General features: G+C 41.7%; 1 protein-coding gene across 1 annotated transcript in view; it reads right to left on the bottom strand.

The window, feature by feature from the left end:
• Positions 1-18,319: 18,319 nt before the first annotated feature.
• Positions 18,320-27,495, bottom strand: part of OPRM1 (opioid receptor mu 1) — a gene marked incomplete at its 3' end in the record, with an annotated part of 35,689 nt that continues 26,513 nt past the window's right edge. The window contains exon 4 of the mRNA XM_081141416.1: positions 18,320-18,358. Within this exon, the coding sequence (XP_080997542.1) occupies positions 18,320-18,358 (39 nt within the window). The remainder of the gene's footprint in view (positions 18,359-27,495) is intronic.

Below are 27,495 nucleotides of genomic sequence, written 5' to 3'. Positions count from 1 at the left end.
TTGCTGAACTTGTTAATATTTTAAGAATTTTCACATCTATATGAAGACTATTGATCTATGTTTATTTTTCTGTTTTTATCTCTTTTTTTGGTATCAGTGTAATAGTAGCTTCAGAAAGCAAATTGGAAAGTGTTCTCTCCTCTCCCACTTTCTGGAAGAAATTGTGTAGAATGGACGTTAATTCTTCTTTAAAAGTTTGGTAGAATTCTCTGGTGATACTGTCTGGGCTTGGATATATCATTTTTGGGAATTTTAGAATAAGTTCTGTTTGCTTAATACTTGCAGGGTGTACAAATTATCTACTTCATGATTGATTTGACCACATCAAAACAGCAGCTGAGTGGCTAGGGAGTGGCAAAAGGGAAGCACTCTGCAGGGACTTTGCAGGAAGGGTGCGGCCTCCCCAAGGTAGGCAAGAGGGTGATGAGTGTGAAGGGGGCGCCCTCTGTAGGTTGAGCTGTTGAATCTCTGCTGAGTAGTCTCAGCTTTCTGGGGCTGCACCTGATTCTGGGGAGGGCCATCTGTAAGCAGCTCCTTAAAAATAAATGGTTGAACTTTATATTATTTTTAAGGTTGATGATGAAATAAATCATAGGTCTGGGAATAGTATGAGCCTGAAAGTTAGAGTTGTTAAAATTTCACTTCCTTCGGGAGGGTAAAAGCTGCGCTTCTTTTGTTGTGATAATGATGGACTGTCAGCCTGCGTCTGCCTGGTTCTGCTCGCTGAATAAATGCTGGTAATTGCTAATTGCTTTGAGAGGAAAAGTGACTCACAGCCTGACAGTGATTTGCATGTCACTGTTTCAGGCCCGCTGTGCTGGTTTTCCGTGGAGAGCCTGACCGCGTAACGGGGGCCCGCACTCCGGCTTCTTCACTGTTCTCCGGGGCAGGCCGGTGCAAGTGTGACTTTTCCCAAGAGATATGATCCTTGGGGCACTTAAAAAATGTGGAGAGCGGGATCATACTCCTTGTTTCTGGTCAGTTTGGCAGATCTTGTCTTTTGTTTCATTTGCAGTGGAGAAGATGTAAAGCACTTGATTCCATTTCCCAGGCTCGGCCTTAGGAGCTGATGTAAGTGGCTGCCCACACTTACCAGGATCCTTGAGTGTCTTTCACTCTGATCGCTTCTTTGAAACTGTATCAGCCTACCCCAGGTTTATGGCCATGTAGACCCAGACGCAGCCACAGTGACACCCTTCCTTTCATCGGGACGATGCTAAAGTAGAAAGGGCATCCTCAGGGCCCCCGCATTGGGGGCTCTTTCTGACTCTCCAGTGACCAGGTCAGAGTAAGTCAACATGGCCAGAGTGAAAGTGGACGTGGGGCCACTTAAAGGGTCACTGCTGTCGATTGCTGTCCCTTTCTATTGGAGTCATTCAGCTCTGTGTTTTCTGGTTTGTAGTTTGCTCCAGGTTGAAAGAAACTTTAAATTAGGCAAGAGATTGTAAGGGGAGAACTCAATGAGTTTGAGATGAGCCGTAAAGGGGAACCATTTTTAAGTCCCCAAAGGGAGAAATAGGAGCCTGCTCCTGACCACCCCAGGGTAAATCGGGCACACGTCTGGCCCTCTCCACGTCTTTCACGCTGGCCTCTGACACTTGCTGCACGAGCCAGACACCATCAAGTCCAGCACGCAGACCTGGCTGCCTCCCTCCCTTCGAGCACAGCGGAGGGCCCAGCGTCCCTGTGCTCACCCTGGAGGGCACGCGTGAGGATCACCCGGGGAACTTTCAAAACAGCCTCACGTGTGGGGCCGGGCCCCACCTCCAGACACTGAATGGATGTAATTCATCTAAAGCAGGGTTCAGGCATTGGTGTTTTTAGATTGTAAAGCAATCAGACGATTTAAATGACTAAATGGGGTGAGCATCAATCTATACAAAGGGATTCTAAAATATTAACATTATCAAAAACCACATAACTATCCTATTTTTTTTTTTTTTTACTGAAAGCTTTCCATACATTGTTTGATTTAATACTCATGACCGTTATTAGTGATTTTGTCAAGGCAGAAACAGGCTCAGAGAGGTTAAATTTATCTCTTTATTTAACCATACAATAAATAGTTAATCTTGCCCAAGGCATGCCACAGAAAATAAGCATATTTAGAGATAATAGATATGTCTTTACATAGTAAATATACTATATACTCCTATCTCCTGCTTTCTTTCTACTAGTGTATGTAGCTGTAATCTTTTAAGCCCACCTCTAGCTTTATTTTTCTAATTATGGACTTTTATTTATATTTCCTTGCATGTCATCTAGAGCTTCGGGAATAATTTTTGAAAGAAGTAGTATGATGTAGAAGTTAAAGCACAGTTTTGAAATAACTGGCTCTCTGGGTTGCTATGGAGAATGTAATCTCTCAGTCTTGATTTCCTCTTCTGCAAACAGGATCCTAGTAGTATTTCCCGATAAGGTGGCTGTGAAGACTACATGAGATAATAATTGTAAAGCCCTTGGTGGAACAACTATAAATAGTTTATACTTTTTATACTTGATGAGTGTTCATAACATCTTTATTAACATCTTAATTATCATTACAAGGGGTATAGAGTGAGTGCTCCAGAAACACTTTATAGTCCCAGGTAGTAGGGGGACTTTTTGGCAGGTAGGTGTGGGAGCTACCTGCGACTCTGCTTGCCTCACTCTTTGCCTTTTCATTGCAAGTGAACAGGTGGGAATCCCTTCAAAGTCCAGCTCCGTCCACGTCACAGGTAGATCATGGAAAGCAGCTACCAGTTTTCATTGCACTCCCATGTGTTTGCATTTAAAGGGCTGTACATTTTTGTTGCGTCTGCATTTCAAAACGTGGCTTGGCCACTGTCTATGGGGATGTTGGGGCAGTGGACAAAGAGGGCTCAGGAAGGGGGTGGAGGGGCTGAAGGTTTTGGTGAGACTTGAGGGCCCCGAGCCACTCTAGGGAGGGAGCATGAGGTGGCATGAGAGAGTTAGATGAGCTCAGCCTGCCGGATCAGTTGGCTTTATCTAACCTTAGTTTCTACATTATTCAGCTGAAATTTGATACCATGGTTTTACTGGAAGTCAAGAATAGCTGAATACAGAAATTTCCGTCGGGGTTTCTCTCATTTCTACTGTTCTCCGTCTACCTTAGGCAGAGTAATCTTCATATTAAATATTAGCCTCAGGATGGAGCTCTGGTGCAGTCGAGAATGGGAGGGATGAGAGAGTGATGGGAGAGAGATGGGGAAGCAGCAGGCCAGGAAAACAGCACTAGCGACAGGTTGGACACAGGTACGATTGGCATGGGATCTCTTTGATATGGCTTTCTACTCTTTTATGAGATCCAGGACCCACAGACTCACCCAGCCATTTCCATATGACCAACCAGGACTCTCTGGGGTATGATGTCTCCGGCTTTCTGAATGGGCAGAGCCGAATTATAACTTTACAGGTCCCAAACACTTGAAAGATAATGGTTCCCCTACCCTGCATAGCAAATTGAGTCAGTGAAAACAACACTAAAAAAGGAATTCCAGTGAGGGTTTGAGTATTTTTACTATGGTGACATGGGTGCTTTAGGGAATATTAATATCAGAATTCTTTCAACTTTCCCTATCTTGGTGCTTTCAGTGTGCCTGCCCTGGTTGCCCTCTAAGAAAGTGCATCCTAGTTTTAATGAGAAAGCTTGAGCTCTCTGCCAGTATCAGGTGGAGCCAGGAAGGCTTGGAACGAAGCCCACACTACTTCCTTCATTCCCTGGGCGAGCCTCCGTGTGTCCCTGCCAAGGCTGAAGGGTCCAGAGGCTTGGAAATGAGGTCCAGGGAGCTCAGAGATGTTGGGCTCTGTTGGGCTAGTCCAAGCCTTTCATGTGCTGGCCATGGAGCCTGTCACCATGAAGTTCACCCTGGTCTGGGTAGAGATGAACTCAGTCAGTCTACACAAACTTAATTAGGGAAGATATCTAGTATCAGAAACTTCTAGTTATTCTGGTCTATTTTGCTTTTGCAAAAGACACCGCCAATTAATTGCGTGATACACACAGCGAACAGAGCTTTCTCAGGATGCAGATGAAAGATCTGATCTACAGAAGAGCTCAAAGGCTCAGCTGGCCACCAGACTGTGCCTGGAAGCCCCATGACCCCATTGGAGGTGGGAGGGAAAGAAAACAGGGCTCTGAGGTCACTTGTCAATATGAAATCTAATTTAAATCGGTAGTTCCTGTCATTTATTTTTGACAAGTGGGTAAACTACTATTGCCATTTCTTCTCTCAAAGAGCATTTCTTGTTTGACTCTTGTCCTAAAACTGCACATGAATTTTTAACTGAGTTTCTGGGAGGGCACTGCCTGATCGCTCTGCTATCTGGGTCAGAAGTTGGAGCGGAAGGCGTCTGAGTCACGGGTGAATATCTTTTAACAAGTTGCTGTTCTGTGTGCGGTTGTTGTACATAGTGCGGCTTCTGACGCCTCCAGCACTCTCAGTGCTGAGTACGTTCCCTGCCTCGGCCTGGGGTTGGAAGAGCGGGGGGCGATGATGTGAGGTACAGGGCAGGTAATTGGTGCGCAGCTCCAGCACCATAGTCATTGCATCTGCTCTCATCTTGACATCCCCGAGAACCATGTGTCTTCCAGGCAGCCACAGGCTGATTCAGAGAGGACAGAGCACTTTTCTGCCTCTCAGACCAAGGCTTGGACTGAATGTTGGTACATCAGAAAGGAGCACAGGGCTGCTGTGTTTCCTCTGACACACGAGGAGTCCTTTGCCCCACCACTCCCAGGCATGAAACAGCCCCACCTCTGCTTAGGGGGTTCCAAAGGGAATAACCCATCTCCCTGCACCTGGCTGTGAATATAACCCAACTTCTAAGGTAAACATCTGGTGGATAGAGTTGGGCATCGATGCTGTTTCCTGGTGATCTTTCAAAAATACAGATCTAATCATCTGACTCCCCTGCCCGATGGCCTCTGATGGCTCCCTACTCTCCACTGAATAAAGTATACATACCTTAGATAACTTTCAAGGTCCTTTATAAGTTGACTTCAGCCAAACTTAAATCTTCCATTGTTCAGCTCTCAAGCCCTATACCACAGTCATAAGCTGTTTCCAGTGGGCAACACTTTATATTAAAACCCATTTGGCCTTTTCTGTTGAAATATGTTGATTCTAAAATTTATATGGAAATATAAAGGGCCAAGAACAGCAAAGTCAATCTTGAGGACAAAGAACAAAGTTAGAAGCCTTACACTACTAGGTCATCAAGATCCGTTATAAAGTTATGATCTCTAAAGCAGTGGCCACAGACCAGCAGAACAGCTTGAACAGCAGACCCACGCGTACAGGGCTGCCTGAGTTAAAGCATGGGCATAATTCAGTGCGGGCAGAAAGAGTCTTTTCAATAGATGGCGCTGGGTCAATTGCATGTTCATATGGAAGCAGTGAATATTATACGTATTTCATATCACACATTATATATACATAATTTTATATACATAAAATTATGTACATAATTTTCAGGTAGATTATAGGATCTGAAAGGTAAAAGCTTCTAGAAGAAAACAGAATATCTTCTTTGATTTGTAGTGGACAAAAATGTCTTAATAGGACATACAAGGCACTATCATTGATAAATTCAACTACATTAAAATCTGGAATTTTCGTTCATCCAAATATGCCAGTAAAAGAGTAAAAAATAAAGACATAGAGTGGGAAAGATACTTTCAGTACATGTACCCATAGATACAAAGAACCACAAGTCAATAGGAAATGGCATATAACCCAATAAAGAACAGGCAAATGCTTCTATAGTCATTTTACAAAAGAGATTCCCAAATGCCAATAAGAATATAAGATGCTCAACATAATTACTATCAGAGAAATGCAAATCAACTTATAATAAGATATCACTGTATACCGCTAGGATGCCTAAAATTGTTAAAAATTGAAAATATCAGAAGTTAGCAAGGATGCATAGCACTGGAAATTACTCACACACATTAGAGGGAGGGTAAACTTCAGAGAACCATTCATTATTACTTAGCAGGTAATTCCTGGCATGTACCCAAGGGAAATGCATATATGTATGTGCACCAGAAGATGTGCTCATATTGGCATTGCTTATGATAGCCTAAGACAGGAAACAGACCAACTGTCCATGGGTGGTAGAGTGAATGAATAAATTGTGCTATATTCACACAAAGAATGAAGGCCCTTGTGTGCCATGCGAAGTGACTGGACTTTCATTCTTAGGTAATAGAACCCCATTCAGAGGCTTGGAGCAGAACAAAACTGTGCTGCAGAAAGTTGCTTGTGGCTAGGCAGGGAAGATATTTGCATGTATTGGAATTTGAACATAGGTTTCCCTTTTCAAAGGGTTCCTGTCTATAACTCCTTCCAATATTGTAATCTGGAGTTACCCAATGTTATTTTGAAATAGCTGTTTTCTTACAATAAAGTACTTTTGTGTCGAGACTGCTTCCATGTTAAAAAAACACACATATCTAACAATTTAAATTATGTTTTAAATTTCACCCTATTGAACTTCTTTGTGTGTGTGTGTTTTCACAGAATGTAACGTCTTAAGATATCAAATTTATTAATTAAAAGTAGATTATAAGTGAATGTAGCTGTATCTGTTTTCAGCTATAGATGTTATAGCAGAGGATTTTTTTTCTCTGTACAGTTTGTTTGGCAGTTCTAGCTGCAGGACTCATGGTTTTCAAGTTTTAAGGACCAAAAATGGAAATAATTTATGAAGAGAAAAAGCTCACTTCTTTCGTTCATTTTGAAGTGCTTATCGAGAATCAGAGTCATCTATTAGTCTGATTCTTAGGCTCCTGACCTACATTGCATCATTTACCTGGAGAATATTCTTTTTAAACAGGTCAGGATTCATGTGTGAACGAGAAAGACAAGAGAGAAACTAAAATTGTATCACTATCAGGTTTTCTTTATTAGAGATATATGTCATCGTACATTACATGCAAGAAAATCACAGCACAGCCTAAAATGTGTATGTATTCTGGCACAGCAAGAGAAATACAATGCAAACTTTTATTTTACATACAATTACCTTAAACAGTCAAGTAAGAGTAGTGTAAAAATAACGTAGCGATATGCTCACTGATGTGCAAGTCAGCGTTTTGCTCTGCTCATGAGACCACTGTGATTTGGTGGGTCATTCTTTTGAAAGTGACCGCTGATGATCCTGCCCTACCTGCAGATGTGCATGACCTGTGAAATAACAGCACAGTCTTTACTGCAAATGAAAATATGTTTCAATGGTGAAAAAAAATTATGATGGGACTAACACAGTAATTATTAAATCCCCAAACAAACAGGGAACTAAAGCAAAATTGGCAGGCCATCAAAATGAAAAGAGTGTTGTGTATTTTTAAACATACCTCTCTGTGTGTTACCACGCCAACAATATAGTCATCTGTCTTTATTTTTGCAGCAGGGGTGTGTAGGTGAAATATATTTGACTTATTGTGATGAAGGTGGACATGGGGGAAGATCAGAAAATAAACACAGGAAGAACGTTGTGTCCATTGTTCAATCTATGGATTTCATACTATGGTGTGAAAGATGTGTTTTCATTTATTTAGATACTATGTAAAACAGACTATTCTAGACTTTATGTTATGGGTGGGCACTTCTATGTGCTCTTGAGATAGTTGACTGCTGCGGAGAATGCAGGTGCAGAGCAGCAGGTCTGTGTCTTTCCTTCCATCCCCAACACTCCCAAGGAAAACGATGATTCTGCTCTGCTCCCAGAGCCCTGAATAATGTCTATCAGTAGAGAGCTGATTGCTTGTTAGATTGGACTTTAAGTTCAGAAAATGAAGTAACAATTCTGCTGCCGTTTCTATTGCTGGGGAAAAGGGTATTTTGTGGGCTAGAATCTGTTAAGAAATATTTGAACTAAGTCAACCACAGAGAATGAAACATATTCTTTAAAATATTTTGATTTTTCCCGTGGAAACATTATGAGTATTTTTTTAGTTACCTGAATTTCAAATGTAAATTAAAAAATATACAGCACGCCTCTTTTCTAATGGAAATTATCTTTGGAAAGGAAAAATGTGTCATTAATGTTACGAAAAAATTTAATGACAAGTGACAGAGCACCTAATGTTTAGATTCAAATATTTTAGAACTTGCCCATTGGCTACATTTGATAGAGCAGCTTTTTCAAGTTCTTTTTTTTAAAGCTCCACTTGCAAAATTTCCTTTTTCTCATTTAACATAATAAAATGAAAACAATAAGATCACTTGTAATTTTAAGTTTCCAGAATTATTAAGTAGATTCAAAGGTCAGAAAATACATTGTCAAGGGAAGGTTGAGTTAGTGGAAACTGGTAATTCTTCTTTAATTCCCCCCAAATTAATTGGAATTTATATACTGATATAAATATATAGTAAGTTTATTTTGGCACATATATAGTCCCTTTATATATTCCATTTACACTGGAAATATAATGGGAATACATATACCAATACTTTTAGTTTAATTCTCATGAAAGTAATGGGAATTTATATTCTGAAAGTCATAGAAGTTTTTATGGTGGCAGTATTAAATTATAAATTGCATCATTGAACTTTATGGATTCAGGATTTATGATCATTCAAACTTTTCAGTGAAATTGATGTTTTCAGTGGAGATAATAACATAATTTGAAATTCAAATTGAGGTTTAAATAGAGAAGGTGTAGTTGAAAGCATTTTCTAATTCTTGTTTTAAGTTTATTTCCAGAGTATAAATGTAAATAATGAGTCTGCAAGTAATTTATCAATTGTAGAGTTTCAAATAAGGATCTAAGACCTTGATAAGTTTTATTTTAATGATTTCTTTCTATTTTGATCACAATTACCATATAATTTCCAAGGCTTCATTTTTCTATGGGTATGGGTGTGTGTGTGTGTGTGTGGGGGGGGGGTGATAGTTATTTAAAAATATACTATATAAAGCAAAGCACCTGAGTGATAACAGAAACTTCAACCAAACCAGCTGTTTTAAAAATCACAGGGTCCCCTGATCCTTGAGAGGCTGCAGAACTCTTTCCAACCATCTGGGAGGTGACAGGTTTATCAGGCCATGCACTAAATAAGTATGTTTGAGAATATATTTTTCAAATGAATGTAGATGTTCTTATGGGAAATAAAATGTACGCCTAAAAATATTATTGTTTTATTTTTTCCATTATGGATTTTCTCAACCAGTGGGCCCTCAAACTCAAATTATACTTGGATGTGGGAGTCTCCAATATCCTATAATGTTGCCATGAGCTTCTTAGACTTAAAAACATTATAAAATACAGATACAGGTCAAAATGATTTTCTTTTAACATAACAGAATCAAATTGACTTCTGTTTATAGATCCAACCTAATCTTAATTTCCTATTCGTGCGAAGATCTCTGTAACAGAGAGGAATCCCTTTTAGTTTTTAAATTTATGTCACAAACAGCATGGCTGTCACCAGGCAGTTGGCATTTACTGGGTTCCCCGCTCCCCCCACAGCTCCGCCTGAAACAGAAGGCCGCCCCACGGTGTCTGTCTTTAATTGCCCGGTTTCCGGCCGTCTCTAAGTGAGAAAGCAGCCAGTTAGCGAACAACCAGCACGGCCACTTCAGTCGTCTTCAGGATCAATAAGAAACTGGTCAACTTGACTTTCCAAGTTTCTGCTGGAAGCTTCAGTCTTGTATTAAGAGAATTCTACTTTCAAAGAGATACTCGTATTTTTTATGGGCATATTTATGCGTATGGCCAAGCCACACCCTGGTGCAAGAAACTCCAAGGGGATCGTCCCATTTCTTCCTTTTCACTGAAATTTTATCGTAGTGGATATAACTTAAAATGAATGGATCATCAACCATTATCAGGAATTATATTATGCCATTTGGCTTATGAATTTGGCTATGATAAGATTTAGTTCATTCTTGAAGGTCAGATTTCATAATAAAGGTGAAAAAGAAATCGTGTAATCAGGATTATTTCTATTCCTATCGCCCCATAAATGGATGGAATTTATTAATAAAACAAACAGAAATCATTGGGCAGTTGTTCATGTAAACACAAGTTTTTCTTATTGTTGTTATTTCCCCCCAATCCATTTAGAAATTATGTGATCGACTCACAGGTAGCAAGATGATCCTAAGAACCCTGGCCAGGTTCTACTAGTTACAATATTGATTTTATAAAATCCTGAAAATAACCCGATGTTATCTGAAACTAATTTATATAGAGGCAGTAACTTGCATGGAAAGTACCCAGCTGGGTAGGAGGCCTATTGGTTTTCCCCATTCCCTAGAGAAATAAGGGCCATGAATTTCCATAAAGCAAGCAAATGAGTTTTGAGTTAATAACAGCAGTGATCAGTAGCAGCTTCCCACTGAGTCAGAGCACTGGGTGAGCCTGGGGGCAGATGGGAACAAACTGTCTCACAACCAAAGAGGATAACACAAAGGCCTTGTTATTTTCTGTTTCCTGAAAGGACCCCTGCAGAGGCGGGAGCAGGCAATAGAAATCAAGCTTACCACCTGCAGAGAGGCAGGAGAACAAGAGGTGGAGTTCTCTTACTAGTCTATTGGAGAATGAATTTTGGCTGATTCTAAAGTCAAAGTTATGCAGAGAAGGGGGCCATTATTTGGTGAAATGGTAACGTAGGTGGCCCACCATCAATACTGTTGTAATTAGCCAGTTATTAATAATAGAGAAGAAGCAAAGGGAAGGGCAGACATAGGCATATCATTTGGGCAGCCCCACCAGGAAGCTGCGATTTCACAGTCCCCAGGGAACCACCGGTGCATTCCCTGCAGATCACTGGGGGAAGGGGTCCAACGAAGGGGAGATGGGTGCTAGCGCAGTAAAGCTGGGATTTCAAAGGGAAGATGCCTGTCAGTCAAGCCTCGGGAAGCATGGATTGGCTAGAGTAGGCAGGGCCATTGCAAGGCCGTGAAAGTTTGGGAATGCATAATCCCCCCCAAAAGGAGCTCACTCACTTGGCTCTCTGGTTTCTTTGGCTTTGCTCCTGCCCGTGTTCTTTTCATGGCCGTGTGGCCATGTGGGTCCCACATGCAATAGACTGACAGACTGCAGCTGGAAACACAAACTAAGCCCGATGCTGGGTAGGACTTGCCCTAACAGGGAAGGGAAACTCTGGACACTGGCTTTGATTTTAGCTCTGCTGAAAGCAAAAATGGGACTTCTTCCTTGGCGGGACAGAGGGAAATGGGACCTTGGAAACTCAGGGGTTTAATTCTACAGAAATAAAGACTTCTACAATATCTCATCCTTCTGTGCGAGTGTCAGACAATTCCTTTTCTCAGGATATTGCAAGAAGCCCGCTCCCACTAGCAGCCTGTGGAGATATGGAGATCTCTCCATCGATAACACCATGATGTTAAACCATGAGAAAGGTATGTTCCAGTTTCCTACCGTATTCAGGCCATGCTGACCCCCTACTCCAGTCATTACAATGGGAAATCCATTCAGTAGAGAAGATAGAGGAGCATGTATCTGTGATGACAAACATTCCTGGGAGAAGTGAAAAAATCTTGAGCAACAGAAACAAAAACACCCAAACAACCAACGAACTAACCAACCAACAAATGAAAAACATCCAAGAGTAGGCAAATAACGAATAGGCGTTCTGAAACTATGGACTGTTTCCTCCAGTTCCCTTTATAAATGGAAACCGGTCTCTTTTGGAAGTCTCTGGTATATCAGATTCCTTAGACTGACTAATATCCTCTGGTCTCAAAGAAGGTCTTGACCATGGCAAGAGAAGAGCCATGTGGATTACTCTGCCAGGAAAGCAGCAGAGCTTAATATTGCGACTCAATGTTATGCTGTCTGATGGAAACTTCATGCAAATTGCCTTTTATTATTTTGGGAAAGTGAGAACTGTAATATGTCACTCAGAAAACCAGTGGGATTTTCACAGGTTTGCTTCTGATTGAAGATCCTTTGAAGGCTTAATGAAGACAACTATATGCCTATAGCTGGGAAAATCTGTGGAAGCCAAATCTACCCAGGCGCTTGAAGACTGGAAGAGGTACCTGCTGGGCCCTGGGCTCGGTTGGTAGGGCGCAGGGCAGCGTGGGCAGTGGCATTCCGGCCGTCACCGGGTAGGGAATGTGAAAGGTATCTCTGCAGCCCCGAGCGCACCTCTGAGGGAACCGGAGATGGGAGAGCCTTTTGCAAATATTGCATAGTGCGTGTGTGTGTGTGTGTGTGGGGGGGTGCCGCTGGCCTTCTCAGAACAGGAAAAAGTAACTGCTCTGCCCAGAGATTCCTCAGCTTCTTCCTCCACAGTGGACGGTGAAGTCACAGCGTTAGGTCACACAAATGTAATCATCTCCCCCTTTTCTCCAGAGTTTGTCAACGGAACAGTTTACTCAGCTTAAATTATGAAGCACGCTCGGGTTGTTCAGTGTGTGCGACTGTCTGATTTTGCCCAGACTCTTAGGAGAACAGTTGTCTCCTTTATTTCTTCCCCTTCTCTTCTTATAGTTCCCTTGGTTTCTATCACTTCTCTCATTTTTCATTTGGTATTTTGTAATGCCGTGTATTCGCTGGAGATTTTCTAATGTTAGTGGGTGATGTCAGTTAAATAAAACACATGTATCTGAATCAAAACAACGAAAATTTCTTTTAAGAGACTTGAAAGCAAGTATGGTAGCCTGTTCTGAAGATCTGTTTTCTTTAAATATTCAAATTGCAAGGTGAGAAGAAAGAAGTGTAGGCAATGTTTAAAACCACCTTTTCCTGGAAGATTTGTTAGGAAACATTACTCTTACAGTTCATGTGACAATACTAAGCTGAATTATCTTCACTGTCTCCGAAATGACCCCTGTGCTCCTTCTCTGGAACCATAAAACGCACACGTTCTTTGTAAACGATGCATATATTGCTAAGAATGTGATACTATAGGTGGAACTTCAGCAATAACCCTTTTTCTCAGTTGCACTGGTTCATTCTCAAATGCACATGATTATGGGGTGAGAAGCAAACTATATTTGGTTTATGAGATAGCCCTGAATGACAACAAATCATTAGATGTACAATTATTTAGATGTACAGACAGAGGCAAATTCAGTCACTACAAAATTTGTGAGTCTCCTTTCTCATGAGATACACTCAATATTACCATTCTTTCAGAACCCAAGCTGAAGACACATGATCTGAAGAATATAAACATATCTATGCCTCCACTGAAAAATTTGGCGCGGTTATGATTAATATCAGGCAATTTTTACACTAACATAGGACTATTTTGTAATGTTTTCACGACTACGGAGTTTCCTAAGACAGAGTGGTAAACCTCTCCAGTGTAGCTGCTTGCACTCAAACATCGTTTCGGTAGGTCCTGGTTTTGGTCTGATAGATTCTATGGAACCTTTGCGACTTTGAATAGATTGGTACCTGCTCTACAAACCACTGGAGTTTTTAGAGAGAATCTCTTTATATAGAGGGTAGTAATGCCAACTGCTTTCTCCGAGTGGCAGTGAAGTGTGATGCCAAAGAGTTTGAGTGGTAGAATGGGAACAGTGAGGAAGCCCACTCCTTCCTTCCTTACCCAGTATTGGTTCTACTGGAGTGTTAACTCACTTTTTCCAAACAAATAAACTTCTGTATTATCTCAGACCTAGTAGTAAGCTCTGGGAACACCTTAATCACTGCCATAGGTTTTTATTTTTGTCTTCAAGCATGTGGGGGATCTCTTTTGGATGTGAATGGCTCAGAGACTCCTAAGTTTCTGGAGGTTGGCAGAGGAGGGAGAGCTCACCCCTTGCACCACATGAGATCATCAGGCTGTCCCTTTTGGGTCTGGGGTCTGGGGCAAGGCTAAGCATTAGTTTCCAACTGGGTTGGCTACGCAATGCAAACCTGCCCCTCTCCCGAAGTGCAGAGGCAGGAGGGACTCTCCCGAAGGCCTCTGTCACGTTGCAAAGCTTAGGTGCAATTCCAAGACAGGTTTAACGCAGTTACTTCTATAAGCTTACAGGAGATGCAAGGTAAGTTGAAAAGAAACCTATTATTAAATTTTTATTAAATATAGGATGTGAAGAACCCCCGAAAATTGATCTTTCTCTGAATATGTGCCCTGGGTATAGAATCATCTTTTCATGTATTTGAGTCAAGAGATGCTTTAAAAGGTTGATCTATTAATTTAATGATTTCTGAACTCTTAAAATTCCTTGAAAATGTATATGCAGCTGTTCAATATTATTTGAAAAGTACCTTGTTAATAGGATGCACTTTTTAAAAAAAAAGATGCCATCATTTAATTCCTTAAGAACTTTACTTTTAATCCACTCTTAACTCACTTTTAATATTCCTGAAATCTCAGTGTCAATGGTCCTTATTGTAACCCAAGTGCCTAAGACCCACCAATATTGGTAGAATTAAGATGAACTTGACCCATTTGCTACTCCCTTTAAGAAATGCTATGGAATTTAATGGCAATAGTTTGAATATTTGCCATACACTGTAGCCCACTAAGTATTTGGTTTTGCTTAGGCCAAGGTACCGATGTCGGTCCATATTTGTTCCCACTTCTCCTAACCCAAGCAATATGGCCTGTGAGAAAAAAAATTATGTTGAGGATCTAGGTAAGAATATTGATACTTCCGCAATGGCAGTGAGGACTTCTCAGGACATCCATTTCCTACTGGTGGCTGTTTCTCTGAAGGGGCCAGTGATTTTGGCTGTATATGAACAGCCACAGCAGGGCAATGTGTGGCCAGGAGAGAAGCCGAGAAGCTGAGGCTGCCCTGTTCCATCCTTAGTTTGCTTTGGATAGAAGGCTTCAGAGCTTGGGAAACACAGGAGGTAATGGGAGCTGTACAGTATTTATGGCTGAAGCTGGAAGAATTACTCATGGGCCACCTCATCGTGGTGATAGCCAGCAGACAGAGAGTGTCTGTACAAACTGATCACCTTTGTTATAGGAGAGACGCAGCAGACACATTTTGAATGAAACATTTAATCCAAGCATTACAGGAAGCATCTTGTTTTACTTTGGAACAAATAAATATACTTGACTTAAGTAAGGACTTTGAGTGCCTTGAGGACTTTGTGATCAATGTGGTCAGAGAGAATCTTTTCTTTATGCCTCAGTTACATATTTCTACTAGGCTTCGTATCTGTGCTTCTGAATTTTAACTCTTGTCTGGATCCTGGGATGAAAAGGGAGCACTGTGAAAATGCTGGAAATAGAATTCTGTTAACACCTTTTAGGTAATATTAAATGAACTAAATGTGCCTTTTCAATAATGAGATTTGCAAGTGAATAGATGTCAGTTTTAGCAACACATGTCATGTTATCAAAGGAAATGAATATTCTCTTACCAACGCAAGCTAATTTTTAGAAGAGTTTATTTTAAAACTGCCAACTGTCTATTTCAATGTTGAGGAGTGTTTCCAGTGGCCAAATTAAGAGACCTACTTCTTTTGATGGCACCATTGGAATGCCATTCTATCATAGACGGAGGCTTTTCTTGAGATGTTTCCTGCTTCCTCAAGAGGCAGGTCCCTCTCAGGGTTTTGTGCCACGGGTGGGTGGGTGATCAGAGTTGTGGTTCCCAGTGAGCATTCACCAAGTTTATCTCTATTTTTTTTACACTGATAGTTTTCAGTTATAATTTTCACTACAAAAAGAGAGCATTTGCTACAATGGTAGGCCAAGCTTTTGATATACATGATCTCACTCGGTCCTGACCACAGCCCAATAATTTGCTGTTATTGGCCCTATTTTTAAGCGGGGACAGAAGCTAAGAGAGCTTCCATATGCTGCCCAAGGCCACAGAGCCCAAACCGCCGCCACGTGCCCTCAGACATGGATGCAGATGAGCTCGAAGCTTAAACTTTCGGCTTCCTCACCAAACTCTTTTATTTGACAGCATCAAATTGCTCATATGGATCAAGACTATTACAGCTAAAGGTTGAAAACAGAAATGAGATCAAAGACCCGAGGGAGGTATTGGCAGTCGATTCCCGGTGACCCACTTCTGCCCCAGCCGAGTCTCACCCCTCTTCTGTCCTTTGCAGTGCCGGGCAGGGAGGGAAGGCTGGGGTTCAAGGGGAGAACGGGGCCTGCTTGGGATCAGAAGCCGCGCAGCAAGCAGTTAGATGAGAAACCAAAACGTCCACCTGGACAGTCGCATGCCTGGGCCGCGGACTAGGGAGAGCTCCCACCCCAAGGGCAAGGGCAAGGGCGGGCGGGAGGCAGAGCGCTGCACTCTCTCTACCTCCCGACGGCGTAGGAAACTTTAGCCCATCTGGCTGAGTTAGGGCTGTTACTTCCCAACTGCCAGGGAACGGTAAGGTAGTTTCAGCAAATTTATGATAAAAATGGTTTGGGATGAAAAATATCAGAAACACACTTATTATTTGCTTTATAAAGCGCAAATAAGAACTGAGAGCTGGCCATTAGGCTGACATGGTGAACGCTGAGAGACGAGCGGAAAGCAGTGCTGTAGGGTCCCCCGAGAGAGCTCAGGTTGCTATAGCCCATTAAAAACAAGACTTTTCCTCCCCAGTGACTTATATACAAAGATTTCATTTTCCCTTATTGTGTTTCGCTTGAATTCTCTCTTTTACTTCTGGAAGCCCTATACACAAATACATTTATTTAACATTCTAAGTCTTTTTAAGGCCCTAGTTTTAATTACTTTGATCAGAAAATATTTTAAAAAAATTAAAATAATGCATATACATTCTGGAACATAATATTTAAGAAATGAAGGTTATTAGAGGCAGATATAAGACTTCATTAGAAAGAAACATTAGAACACGTTTCTTCCTCCTGCAATGGATATTTGGGTTAGGTCCACATAACTATAGCCTATCAGATCCGAGACAGTAAATTCAGTTATTCTGATCCATGAGAACTGTCTTCCTGAAACATCATGTTTAGATGTCTGGTGCATATTTGTGCCTTGTTAGATTGAAGAACAGATGCAATTTTAAAGTTGGCGCTACTGGCAGGTTGTAGACTCAGGAATGCTCTTATAAGGGAAGCTGGCATATAGCTTTCTACTTGTGCCTTCATGGATAACTACAATGTACTTGATTCATTTAATAAATGCAGACAAAAGTTCATAGTAGAGAGCTTTTTGGCATGGGCCATCTTGAATGTCTAGATAGATCAAACAAAATGAGTGATTGCCAAATCTCTGCTGTATTTCATACTAGTCAAAGAGAATTGCCTTAGAGAAACTACTCAGAAGACTGACATTTTACAAAGAAAATCTTGGCATTTAGCAAAGATCAGAAAGACCAACATATTTGTGAAGACGTTATATAAACACAACCTTCAAAAAAATATTCTTGGGTCATTGTTAATATTTCATGTCCAAGTAACAAAACAGGATTGAAAAATAGATCATCCATTTTTTCTCTACGGTCATATGAGTCTATATCTGTTTTGAGATAAAGCTTACAGAATCCATATTTTTAAAAAAGTTTAAACTGTTCTGAAAACCAACAAAAACATCCATCAGTTTACCACTCTGATTCAAAAAGCCTAAGTATTCTGAGCAGAGTTAACAAAAGAAAATAATATGTAAAAGGAACATGCAGTATGGAGAAACTACTGAGAAAGGAAGAGCACATTGCAGCACTTGACTTCCAGCATGAATACAGCGATGAGCTCATTGACCTGCTCCTCCCTCTTGTGAACACTTAGGAAGTACTTGCAATGCACAAGAATCAACCTTTCTGCAGCTGGCACATTATTAGTTTTCAGATCGCCTTTCCTGTTCATCTCTTCCCTTGCAATAATGGAGATGTTTTCTTTAAAAAATACAGAACCAAGAAATGAAGGTAGAAATGGTATCTTAACCGGAGGATAATTTAAAAGTTAACATTAAAGGTCAAAAGTAGAGCAAAGCACTCTCTTACTCGAGAGTCTTAGAGGTCCACTCAAGGTGCTTTGATCAGAGGTAGCATTTACTTTAGGTGTTACTATGGTGAATTGGACAATGTAAGTTTTTTCTTTGATGAAGCCATAAATATAAGCTTAAAAAAAAAAATTACCTACAGGAGGTTCATCTTCCGTGATGACCTGAATTTACATACCATGGCCTGCTGTGGTTCCATCGGGCGTCTTCCTTGGGATTATGTACACAGTCTGAGCGCATTAGTAGTTCTTTCCTTCCCAGTGCTTGACTTAGGCTCGGTGTCCCTCTAATAATGCAGAGTGAGGTGGCCAGAGAGGAAAGGGTTTTGATGACTCAGAGCAGGCACTTTCCTAGAGAACTAGAACCTCCCACACACTCTGGCAGTGACCTGCTTCCACATGAGATGGGGGGCATCTAAGCTCAGTGAGGGGCTCAGTGGCACAAAACCCAGTTAGGGCAATGGAGCAGTTTCTGCTTCCAGATTTTCCAGCTGGAAAAAGAGGGAAAACAAAGACAGTGAGCATTTCAGGTGGGGTTAGGGTACACATTTATCAGGCATCTGCTCTGTGTCAGAACGGTATTGAGTCGTTGTGTATACTTTCTCCTGCAACTCTCGGAGTTTTTCCTAAATGTCAGGACATTATATAATCTCTTGGGTCATGCTATTGTATTTATACACACTAGTGAATAAGACTATATACTGGTCATCAAAGAGGTATTTTTTGGTGGCTTCTCTTAAAAATACATATTTTAATGCAAAATCTTTTTCTTCCTCTGTCAACCCTCTTTTTCTCTCCATATCCTCAGATTATTCATGATTTGATCAGCATTTCAAAAGAAAACTGCAGCACATTTTTAAAAAAATTTCTGGACAAAGAAATTTTTATTTTTCACCCAATTCTCAAAATTAATGGATTTTTTTTTTTTTTCCTGGAGAAATTGATTTGAAGCTCAGGGACTTCCCCATCCCACCCCCACTCCTGTTGTTAAGCCGGCATATTCAGATGTTGAGCTATAACATGACATTTGTTCACACGCATGAAAATGTGGCTTGATATTTTCAAGTAAGGCAGAGGGATTATGGAAATGAAACAAGTTTTATAATTAACAAATACTCATTGCTTGTCATAGTTATTATAATTTTTGGTGAGAAGAAAAGGAGGTGTTTGTATAGGACGTGTGAAGGGATGAAAGGTTTTTTCTTTGGCTTTATTTTGGTAAATTTCAAACTTCAGGAAAAGTGCAGGAATATGAATGGTACCAGATTCACCTACTGTTAACGTTTTGCCTTGCTTTACCAGTTGCTTTCTCTTTGTTTTTTCTCTCTTCTAACCATGCACACACACACACACACACACACACAATCTTATTGAACCATTTGATAACAAGCTGATCTTTTATCCCTAAATATTTCAATATATATTTTCTAAAACTAAGAATAGAAAAATCATTGTCACCGCTGGGAGGAACCGTCTGCCATGGGCCCTGGGTGGTCCTGGACATGTTTGCTGGCTGCCAGACTGCAAGGCTTGCCTATCCTCTGACCTGGCACAGTTTCTCTAAATAGTCACGTAAGTAATTAAGTAGGTCGCGGTGACCACAGCCTGGACCACTGTGTGACTGCTTGCTCCCGGGGAGGTTTGGTGACTGCTTGCTGCCAAAGGGCTGAGAGTTAACCACCCATTGTGTGTGCAGCCGCCCTCTGGTCCCACTGCATCACCCTGTGGGACTTGGGGCAGGGAAGGCACTATCATGCTAAAGCGCCTGCTGGCCCAAGTGGTGCGGAGAGAGGGAGTGGGCGGCCCACCTCTGTCCTAGCTGTTGAAAACATGAGTTGAGCTGAGAGATGGAAGCTGAGGGATAAACTCCAACCAGCTGCCCAAATGGTGCATGGTTGCTGCTTGCTCTCCTATGGACTAGGGGACCAAGGGAGCACTCTGGGCCTCATAAGGAAGGAAAGTACAATTGCACCCTGTCTTAAGTCAAAACTGGAAACATCTGGAGAACAATATGCCCCTAAAGGGAGTAGAAGGATGCAGACCCCAATGAGGGGGAAAGGAAGAAAGCCCAGGGGGCTTTGATCAATAGACTGAGGACCTGTTGGACACGCGGCTGATAAAGGAGTGAGGAAAATTATGCACTTAGAGGGCGCAGGAAGCGCCTATGTTATTTGACATTAGACCCCATGATTTAAGCCCCTGTGCACATAATTTAATTTGGACAGAATCATTCCTCGCAATGAGGTTTGCTACTGTGGATTTCTGTTTTAATGACTACATTATGGCTAACCTAAAGAGACTTTCTCGAGGACAATAAAATCCCATGAAATTCCATGGAGGAAGCTGTTCGAAGTCTGAGGGCTGAAGTCTCTCTAGACTGCATCTGTCCTGGATGGAATGACAGGCTGATTATGATTCTTATCCAGAAAATGACTGATGAGTTTTTAAGATTGTCCCCCCTTGACCCTCCTGAGGTGACTCCCTTCACTAGCTGGAAGCTGTGTTGATTTAAGGCCATTAGATGTCCAGGATAGCACTCCCTAAAATGGCAGAGCCTCTGAAATCCAAGACAAAGACCAGGATAGGAAACTACAAGGCAGTGTGGATATGCCTATTAAAATAGATATTCCCAAAGTAGAGACTAAAGCGATGATCACCAAAGACTTGCAGCCCAGGTAGGAGGCCATGCTGGGCTCCAGGGAGGCAGTTGCTCGGGCAGGCCAAGCTCTGCATGCCCCGCAGAACCAGACTCCTTTCTGGAGGTCACTCTCTCTCATGCAGGGACTGGGAAGCCAGGTGGCTGCCCTCGAACGAATGGCTCGCTCAGAGCCTCCACTGCCTGACCCCGCACTGGAAAGCCTGTAAGGATAGGGGACACTGGGTGAGGTGTCTTCATTCCCTAGGCATCTCAGAGGGCTTACCCCTTAAGTAGGGGAAAATGGGGGAGGGGAGAAAGATAAAAGTGGGCAAACATAAACCTCTATGTCTCTTTTTTATATCTGTGCTCAAATGACTAATGCACCAGGTTCTCTTGGGGGTTGAGAACCACTCGCTTAGCCAGATTTGAAACAGAGTCAAATAGGAAAGGAAGTGACTGTGAGCTTTGAGGGGGGCTGTTACGCACCACTCCTGCTGCTCCCCAAGCTGACTGTGTCATTGGTACTGGTAATTTATATGCTTGTTCCATGAATGCTCATGATGTCCAAGGGAGCTGTTCCCAGTCTGGAAGAGCTTCTTGTAGAGAGGTGAGGGTGAGACACAGGCACAAGAGATGACTATTCACCTTCAGGTTCCCTTCCAGTGTAATGGCCCTGTGTGGTCACTGAAAAAAGCTCATGGGGTCTGGAGGCTCATGGAGGATCATTGCAAATTCAGTTTTTGCTTCTGCAGTTCTGGCTGTTCCAGGCATTGTGACTGTAGCTGAATCAATTGCCCAGATGGCACCTGGCATGTCATCTTGGACTTTTGTCATGTCCTTTTCTCAATCCCTTTGGCACCCCAAGATCAAGGTCCTTAACCTGACTCAGCTTCCAAAACATAATTACTGTGCAGCCAAGGTAATACTTGGACTCTCCTGCTATTTGCCACCAATGGGTGGGTCAGAACACGGAACACGCCTCTCTCTTCTTGCAAGTGACTTGGCCCTACTATATTGATGATTTTATACCGATAAGCCCCAATGAAAATTTCAGATGCTAACTCACATGAGGCCCGGGATTTCTCATTAATTCTGATAACATTCAGGGACCAGCCACTCAAGTCAAAATTTGGGGAGCAATGTGAGTTACCACTTAAAAGTGGTTCTAGGGACAGTAAAGAAAATATATTCCATGCTACGGCTTTCCACTACCAGAAAGGAAGCCTGGCACTTCATTGCACTATTCAGGTATTGGAGACAATATGTGCCTTATCTGCGTAGGCATTTTGTTGAGGCTGCAAGTTAATTAGAAAATCTGCGAAATTTGGAAGAAGACCTATTGGTGCCTCCATGGCACCAATAACCACTTCAGTTGGGAAGGAATAGCTTAGACCTTGGAGGTGCTGGGAGGGGGAAATGATTAGTGCTGTCTTTATCTTCAAATCCCAGCCCTGCAGCCTGGTAACGCAATCATGTGCTCCGCTGAGACAAGCAGCAGCTCTGACTGCCAACCTGACCTACTTCAGGGCTTATCACTTCAATCTGTATGTGTGGGATCGGAAAAACTCACGTGGGCTTGGCCGCTCTGAGTTACTCTGTGTGCCTGATATTATCAAAGGTAGCTCCTAAATGTGAAGTCCCTCGTACATGTATAAACACAAAGATGGATGCAATCTTGTTCCAGTTGGGCTCATACCAGTTCATATGCTTTTTCTGAAACCTGAGTGCCTTTGGGTTATGCCATGGATAGCTTTCAAGGCTACAGCTACTTGGTGACTATGCCTGTATGGAATATCCAAGTTCATGTAACAGTGATCCAAATTAAGTTTATCAACAAATCCCAAATTGAACCTGTCCCCTTCAGCTATATGTTTTCATGTGGGAAAGAACGGGCCACAGGGTATCTCTCTATTGAGCACAGGGGCTGCAGTTTGACTCATCTTTGGTCCCCCTGTAACTATGGGCTATAGCACTGCTCCTTGAGTCACACTCCCTTCATTAGAGCTCTGGTAAAAGAGAGCTGCTCTACCTGAGGGATACATGGAGTCCTGCCTCCATACAGCAGTGCAAGTACTGTTCCCTGGCATCAGAGCCCACATTCGAGAGACAGGTCAGGAACCTGTCCTTGACGTTAGCTACCACAGCCAATGAGAGAGAACAAGCTGTAGGAGATCAATCCATCAGGCTAACCTTCCTGATTGTAAATGGATCATCGATTGGCCTTAGACTATATTCTGGTTGGTATGGTTGCCAACCCCTTCTGTTGTGTCCTAATTAATACCAGTAGTAAGGTGGCACAATCCATGCATACAAACCATGAAAAAGGGAGCTAAGTGACTATCTGAGGTGAGAGCTATTGGTCCTCTCTGGGACTAACTCATTTGAGTCTAGGATCCTGAAGGGCATGGCTGAAGTCAATACTGCCGATTGATCCAGTCCTGTGGTTGGGGATTCTGTGAACAATAGCCCTAATCAAGTACCGATTGAAGTAAATGGAGCAGATTTGTCCCTAGACCTTGCCAGTATGTCCAACCCAAGTTGCTAATGCAGTGACATAAATATAGGGAAACGGAATTCAGCCAAGAGTATGTCCAGCTGACAGGCGAATTACTGGGAGGGGCAGCCCACCGCGCGTCCCTGCACATTCTTGCCGACTGGGCTGAGGCAAGGCCTGACCGTCTTTTGACTCTGACTCATTTCTATAGTCACGGAGTCCGTGAAGACCCTTTGCTGCTGGACTACATGAAGACCACAGCATGACGGCTGCTCCTGTTCCCTGGGGAGAAGGAGAGGCGTGTTGACTGCTTACTGCAAAGGCATGGAACTCTTAGCTCTGGGCTCTTCAACGTCAGGGCCGTCCACTGGACGCACAGCAGCAACCTGGGCGCGCTGTGTCACTCCACGGGGAACTGTCTCTGCTGCTGGCTGAGCTGTCAGCAGTAAGCTGCTTTCTCTGGTCTATTGAGGCACTTTGCTTATTTTTGTCACTTGTCCAGTTGTGGCCAGCTGACCGGTTGCTCGCTGAGATCTCTTCTTTGGAAGCTTGGAACTCCCTACTGTTTTCCAAGGCTGGGCTTCTTTCCTGACAGTAACCACAGTAATGCTATGAATTTCAGTAAACTTGACATTTTACATAGATACACTATTTTAATCTACTATCAGTTTTCCAATTTTGCCAACTGTTTTTTATATTTTATTTGTCCAAGAAGTCAATGAGCAAATTCCTTTGGGCTATTTTTTTTTTTTTTTTTTAGCCTACTTTGAAAAGTAAAGCTTTGGGAAGCTTTTAGGTTCAAACTAAAGCTATTTAAAGTAGTTTTAATTTCTATCCGTACAGTGATTGGAGTGTGTTTCCAACCCTGGGAGGAATTTAAGAGATTGTCTTTCCCAACTTCATTCATCTATGGAAGGAAGCAGAGGTCTGTAGAGGTGAAGTGACATGCCCAAGTACATAGGTCCAGGGAAGCTGGCTCAATATTTTTATTTTTGCTTTTTGAAGCTACTTTCTCCACTTCCATTTTCTGTTTCCTATTTGTGATGCCACCCAAAGTTGCCATTGAAGCCAATAGCAGCCTTGGGTATTTTTGAAGCTGATCAAGATTTCAGTCAACAACAGGCTTCAAAATCTCATTCATTACAGAACCATAAAAGCAGAGCCCCACAAAATGCTTGCGGAGTTGATGACTCAGTGGCAAAGTTCTCCATTCACCTATATCACAGAGAACTCATCTCTTCTTCCAAGCTCCGTTGCTGGAGTCAGACATGCTGAGCTGTAGGCATTACAAGGGGTCAAGTCAAACTTCATTAAAGAATTCAAGGACACGTAGAATAATCTGGTAGTTCCAAGGTTCGAGACTCAATATGCCATGTACTGCCTCCTGCTTTTAATATGGATTTATTTTTTCAATATATCTTTTCTCTCATAAAAGGGAGCTTTGGTGGTTACTTTTGATGTTCACTAGAAGATGCTAGTCCCACCTTCTCCCCGGGAGTCTGCATGGGAAAATCAATCAGACCCAGAAGTGAGTCCTAATGTGTTGTCAGTCAAAAAAGACTGGAAAAGTCTTGTTTATCAAGAGGTCCCCTAAGCAGCCAGTGGCATGGGATGCCATGCTCACCCAGCTGGTAGCCAGCTAACAACAGAATCTGTGTTCCCTGGCTTCCAGTCTTGTACTCTGTCACAAAAAAGGTTGTAATTATTCAACATTTGGTGTGCTTCTCACAGTTGAACATTGGTGACTTTTCAAAAGAAAGCTATTTTTCTCAAGGATGTTTCATTCAAAACAAAAAAATGTGCCAATTGTAAGGCTTATTCTTAGCAATGTGTGGTTTCAATCAGTGAAAACACACCTGAAAGCTTCATAGAATTTTCCCCCTTTTAGGACTGTAACCAGAAAGTTGCAAGATTCAAAATAAAGCAAAACAAAAGTGAAAACCCAAACAAAACACAGCCTGTCCTATTTTCAGAGATATGTAGTGTCAGGATCTTGTTCGTATTTAAGCCATATATTTTTAAATGCGTGAGGCCAAGAGGTCAACATTTTTAGAACACTGGTGAAGGCCTGGAGTTATGGGACATTGCTATTTATTCCAGTAAAACATTGAATTTTGAATAGATTTGTGCCTAACCGTGACTGACGGTCTACAGTGGGCTTTTGGAAACTGCTTAGTGAAATCTTCATTCTGTGAGATGTTACAAGGTGTCCCCTGAAAATCTGGGCCTGTGCACAGATAAGTTTCAGAACTTCAGCTTAAAAAATAAAATGCAAATACATAAATACGTAAATACAGATATATGCAGTACCCCCCTCCTTCCCCCGCAGTAGGGCTTTTCAAAGCCTTAAAAATACCAATATATAGTATCAGTTCTCATGACTAAAAGTAAGATAGGCAACATTTCCTAACATTTATCTAAAGAGCTATTTTTTTTCATGGATCACATATTAACATTTCACTGCAGTAATGTTCTGTAGGAAGCTGGTAGAACCTATAAAAAAAACTAATATATTATTCAGAGAGTTATCCCCTGTGGTTCCCAAAGTATCAAATCTTAACACCTGACTTCCTGTAACATCCCTGCCATGCGGGCAAAATGCTGATGCTTGAACATTCAAGGCTTTCAGTGACAAGGAAATCCTTATATCTCAACGCTTAGGAGATTCTTTCTTGGTTGTATTGAAATCCCTTCCACCCTTTGGCTTGCATTAGTAGAGTTGTGTTGGATAAGTCCAATTCCTTATTTCTATCCCTTTAAGTATATGAAGATAACGATTTTGTCCAGAGTTTTCTATTTTCCAGGGTAATCACATGCTCTTATTTCAACCCTTTGTCATAGTGAGGAATTTTAACTCCCTTCACCTTCTTGGTTGCTCATCTCTGAACACAACCTAATTTGCTCCTTTCATTCCTGAAGTGTGTGGTCCATGATTGTGAAGCTAACGTTTCTTTGGCTCTAGACACTAGACTTTTGTTGATGCAATGAAGCTGTAATTGCAGCAGCTGAGATGGACTATATCATATTGTTAATCCATGAAATGAAATCTTTGAACTTGTGGAAAAGCAAATGCTATCATTTAGAGTCAATATGACTTGACTGACGTCACAAGATTTTAGTTCAAGTAATTTGAGCTCCTATAACAATGACCAAGATCCTTATTATTAAATTCTTAATTCCCCATGCTATTCAGTGAACCTAGCTGAATGCTTATCTTTACACACAGAGACGCAAATACTCTCTGAGTGCATCTGACAAACCTACATAAAGACCTTGTGGCATTGGAACTGTCAGTAATAGACTAATATTTAGTTCTAGACCCACTGCTGAGAAGAGCGAAAACCAGACTAGAAGGACAATAGGGCACATTGATTAAGAGCCTGAGTCATAAGATCAAATTAAACAGATTCATGCCTTAGCCACTACTTTTTAACCATGACCTGGGGCAAGTTAATTCCTTAAACACCGACTTTTCTCAACTGTAGAAATAATAATTTATACTTCATGTGACTAGATGAGATATACTGGGCACGAACTGGTCAATAAATGTTACTACTAGTAGTCTTAAAGCCAAATATGTTCTGGGAATAAACTTATTTCCAATTAAACAATATTTTTTCCTTCCAGCCAATATATCAAAACATACCAAGTTCTCCTGCTATTTAGGAAAGATATTTTTCTTTTTAAACGTAGATATACTCTAGAATCACACATGCACAAAAAGGCACACCCATACTATGCACATGTGGGCATGCACGCGCACACACACACACACACACACACACACTCATATGCTCATAACTGGATCCATTTCCTTTTTAAACCATAGAACTACAGTGTAGCCATCTTGCCTTTATTCACAAAGTACGTATTAATATGGTCAAGCTTTGTAATTGTGTGAGCTATTCTCGTTTCGAGCTTTTGTCATGGAATTGAAATGCTTTCCTTCTGAAATCAGCTCTCCACAGGTGTCTTATAAAACAGCAGGATCCAGCTTTTGAGAGTCATGTGGTTGACTTTAAATTTAGGCTTCAGCTGTTAGTTTAGCTGGTGACAGTGTGGTTTTATAGTTAGTAAAAATGCAAAGGATCTCCTAATTTCTTGACCTGCCGCTTGGATTAAAATGTCAAAAAAGTGCTTTAAAAATAGTAACCGGAGGGCACAGGCGTGGCCCTGCTGCATCAGTGAGGAGGCAGCCGGAAGCCCATGGTGCTAGCTTCCCCGCTGTTGCGCGACTTTCTCCTGTGACACTTCTGCTAGATCCAATAGAAAGTTAAGGCTTTGTCCAAGAACAACTACATTATTTTGCTAAACACAAGGTTCGTTTGGTGAAAAAATTTGTATCATTCTGCTTGACAGAAATGGTCATTCTGGCTAGACAAAACAGCAGCTGTGGTGGTCTTTGGATGAAGTTATAGTTTAAATCAGAGTTTTCAGTGTAGTGTTTTATTCAGAACACAGATTCTTGGACCCTACTTCCACCCAGTGAACCAGAA

Source organism: Miniopterus schreibersii, assembly GCF_964146895.1.
Source record: "Miniopterus schreibersii genome assembly, chromosome: 6".
NCBI lineage: Eukaryota > Metazoa > Chordata > Mammalia > Chiroptera > Miniopteridae > Miniopterus > Miniopterus schreibersii.
Note: the sequence above shows the minus strand (reverse complement) of the source record. Positions and strands in the feature narration are given on the sequence as shown.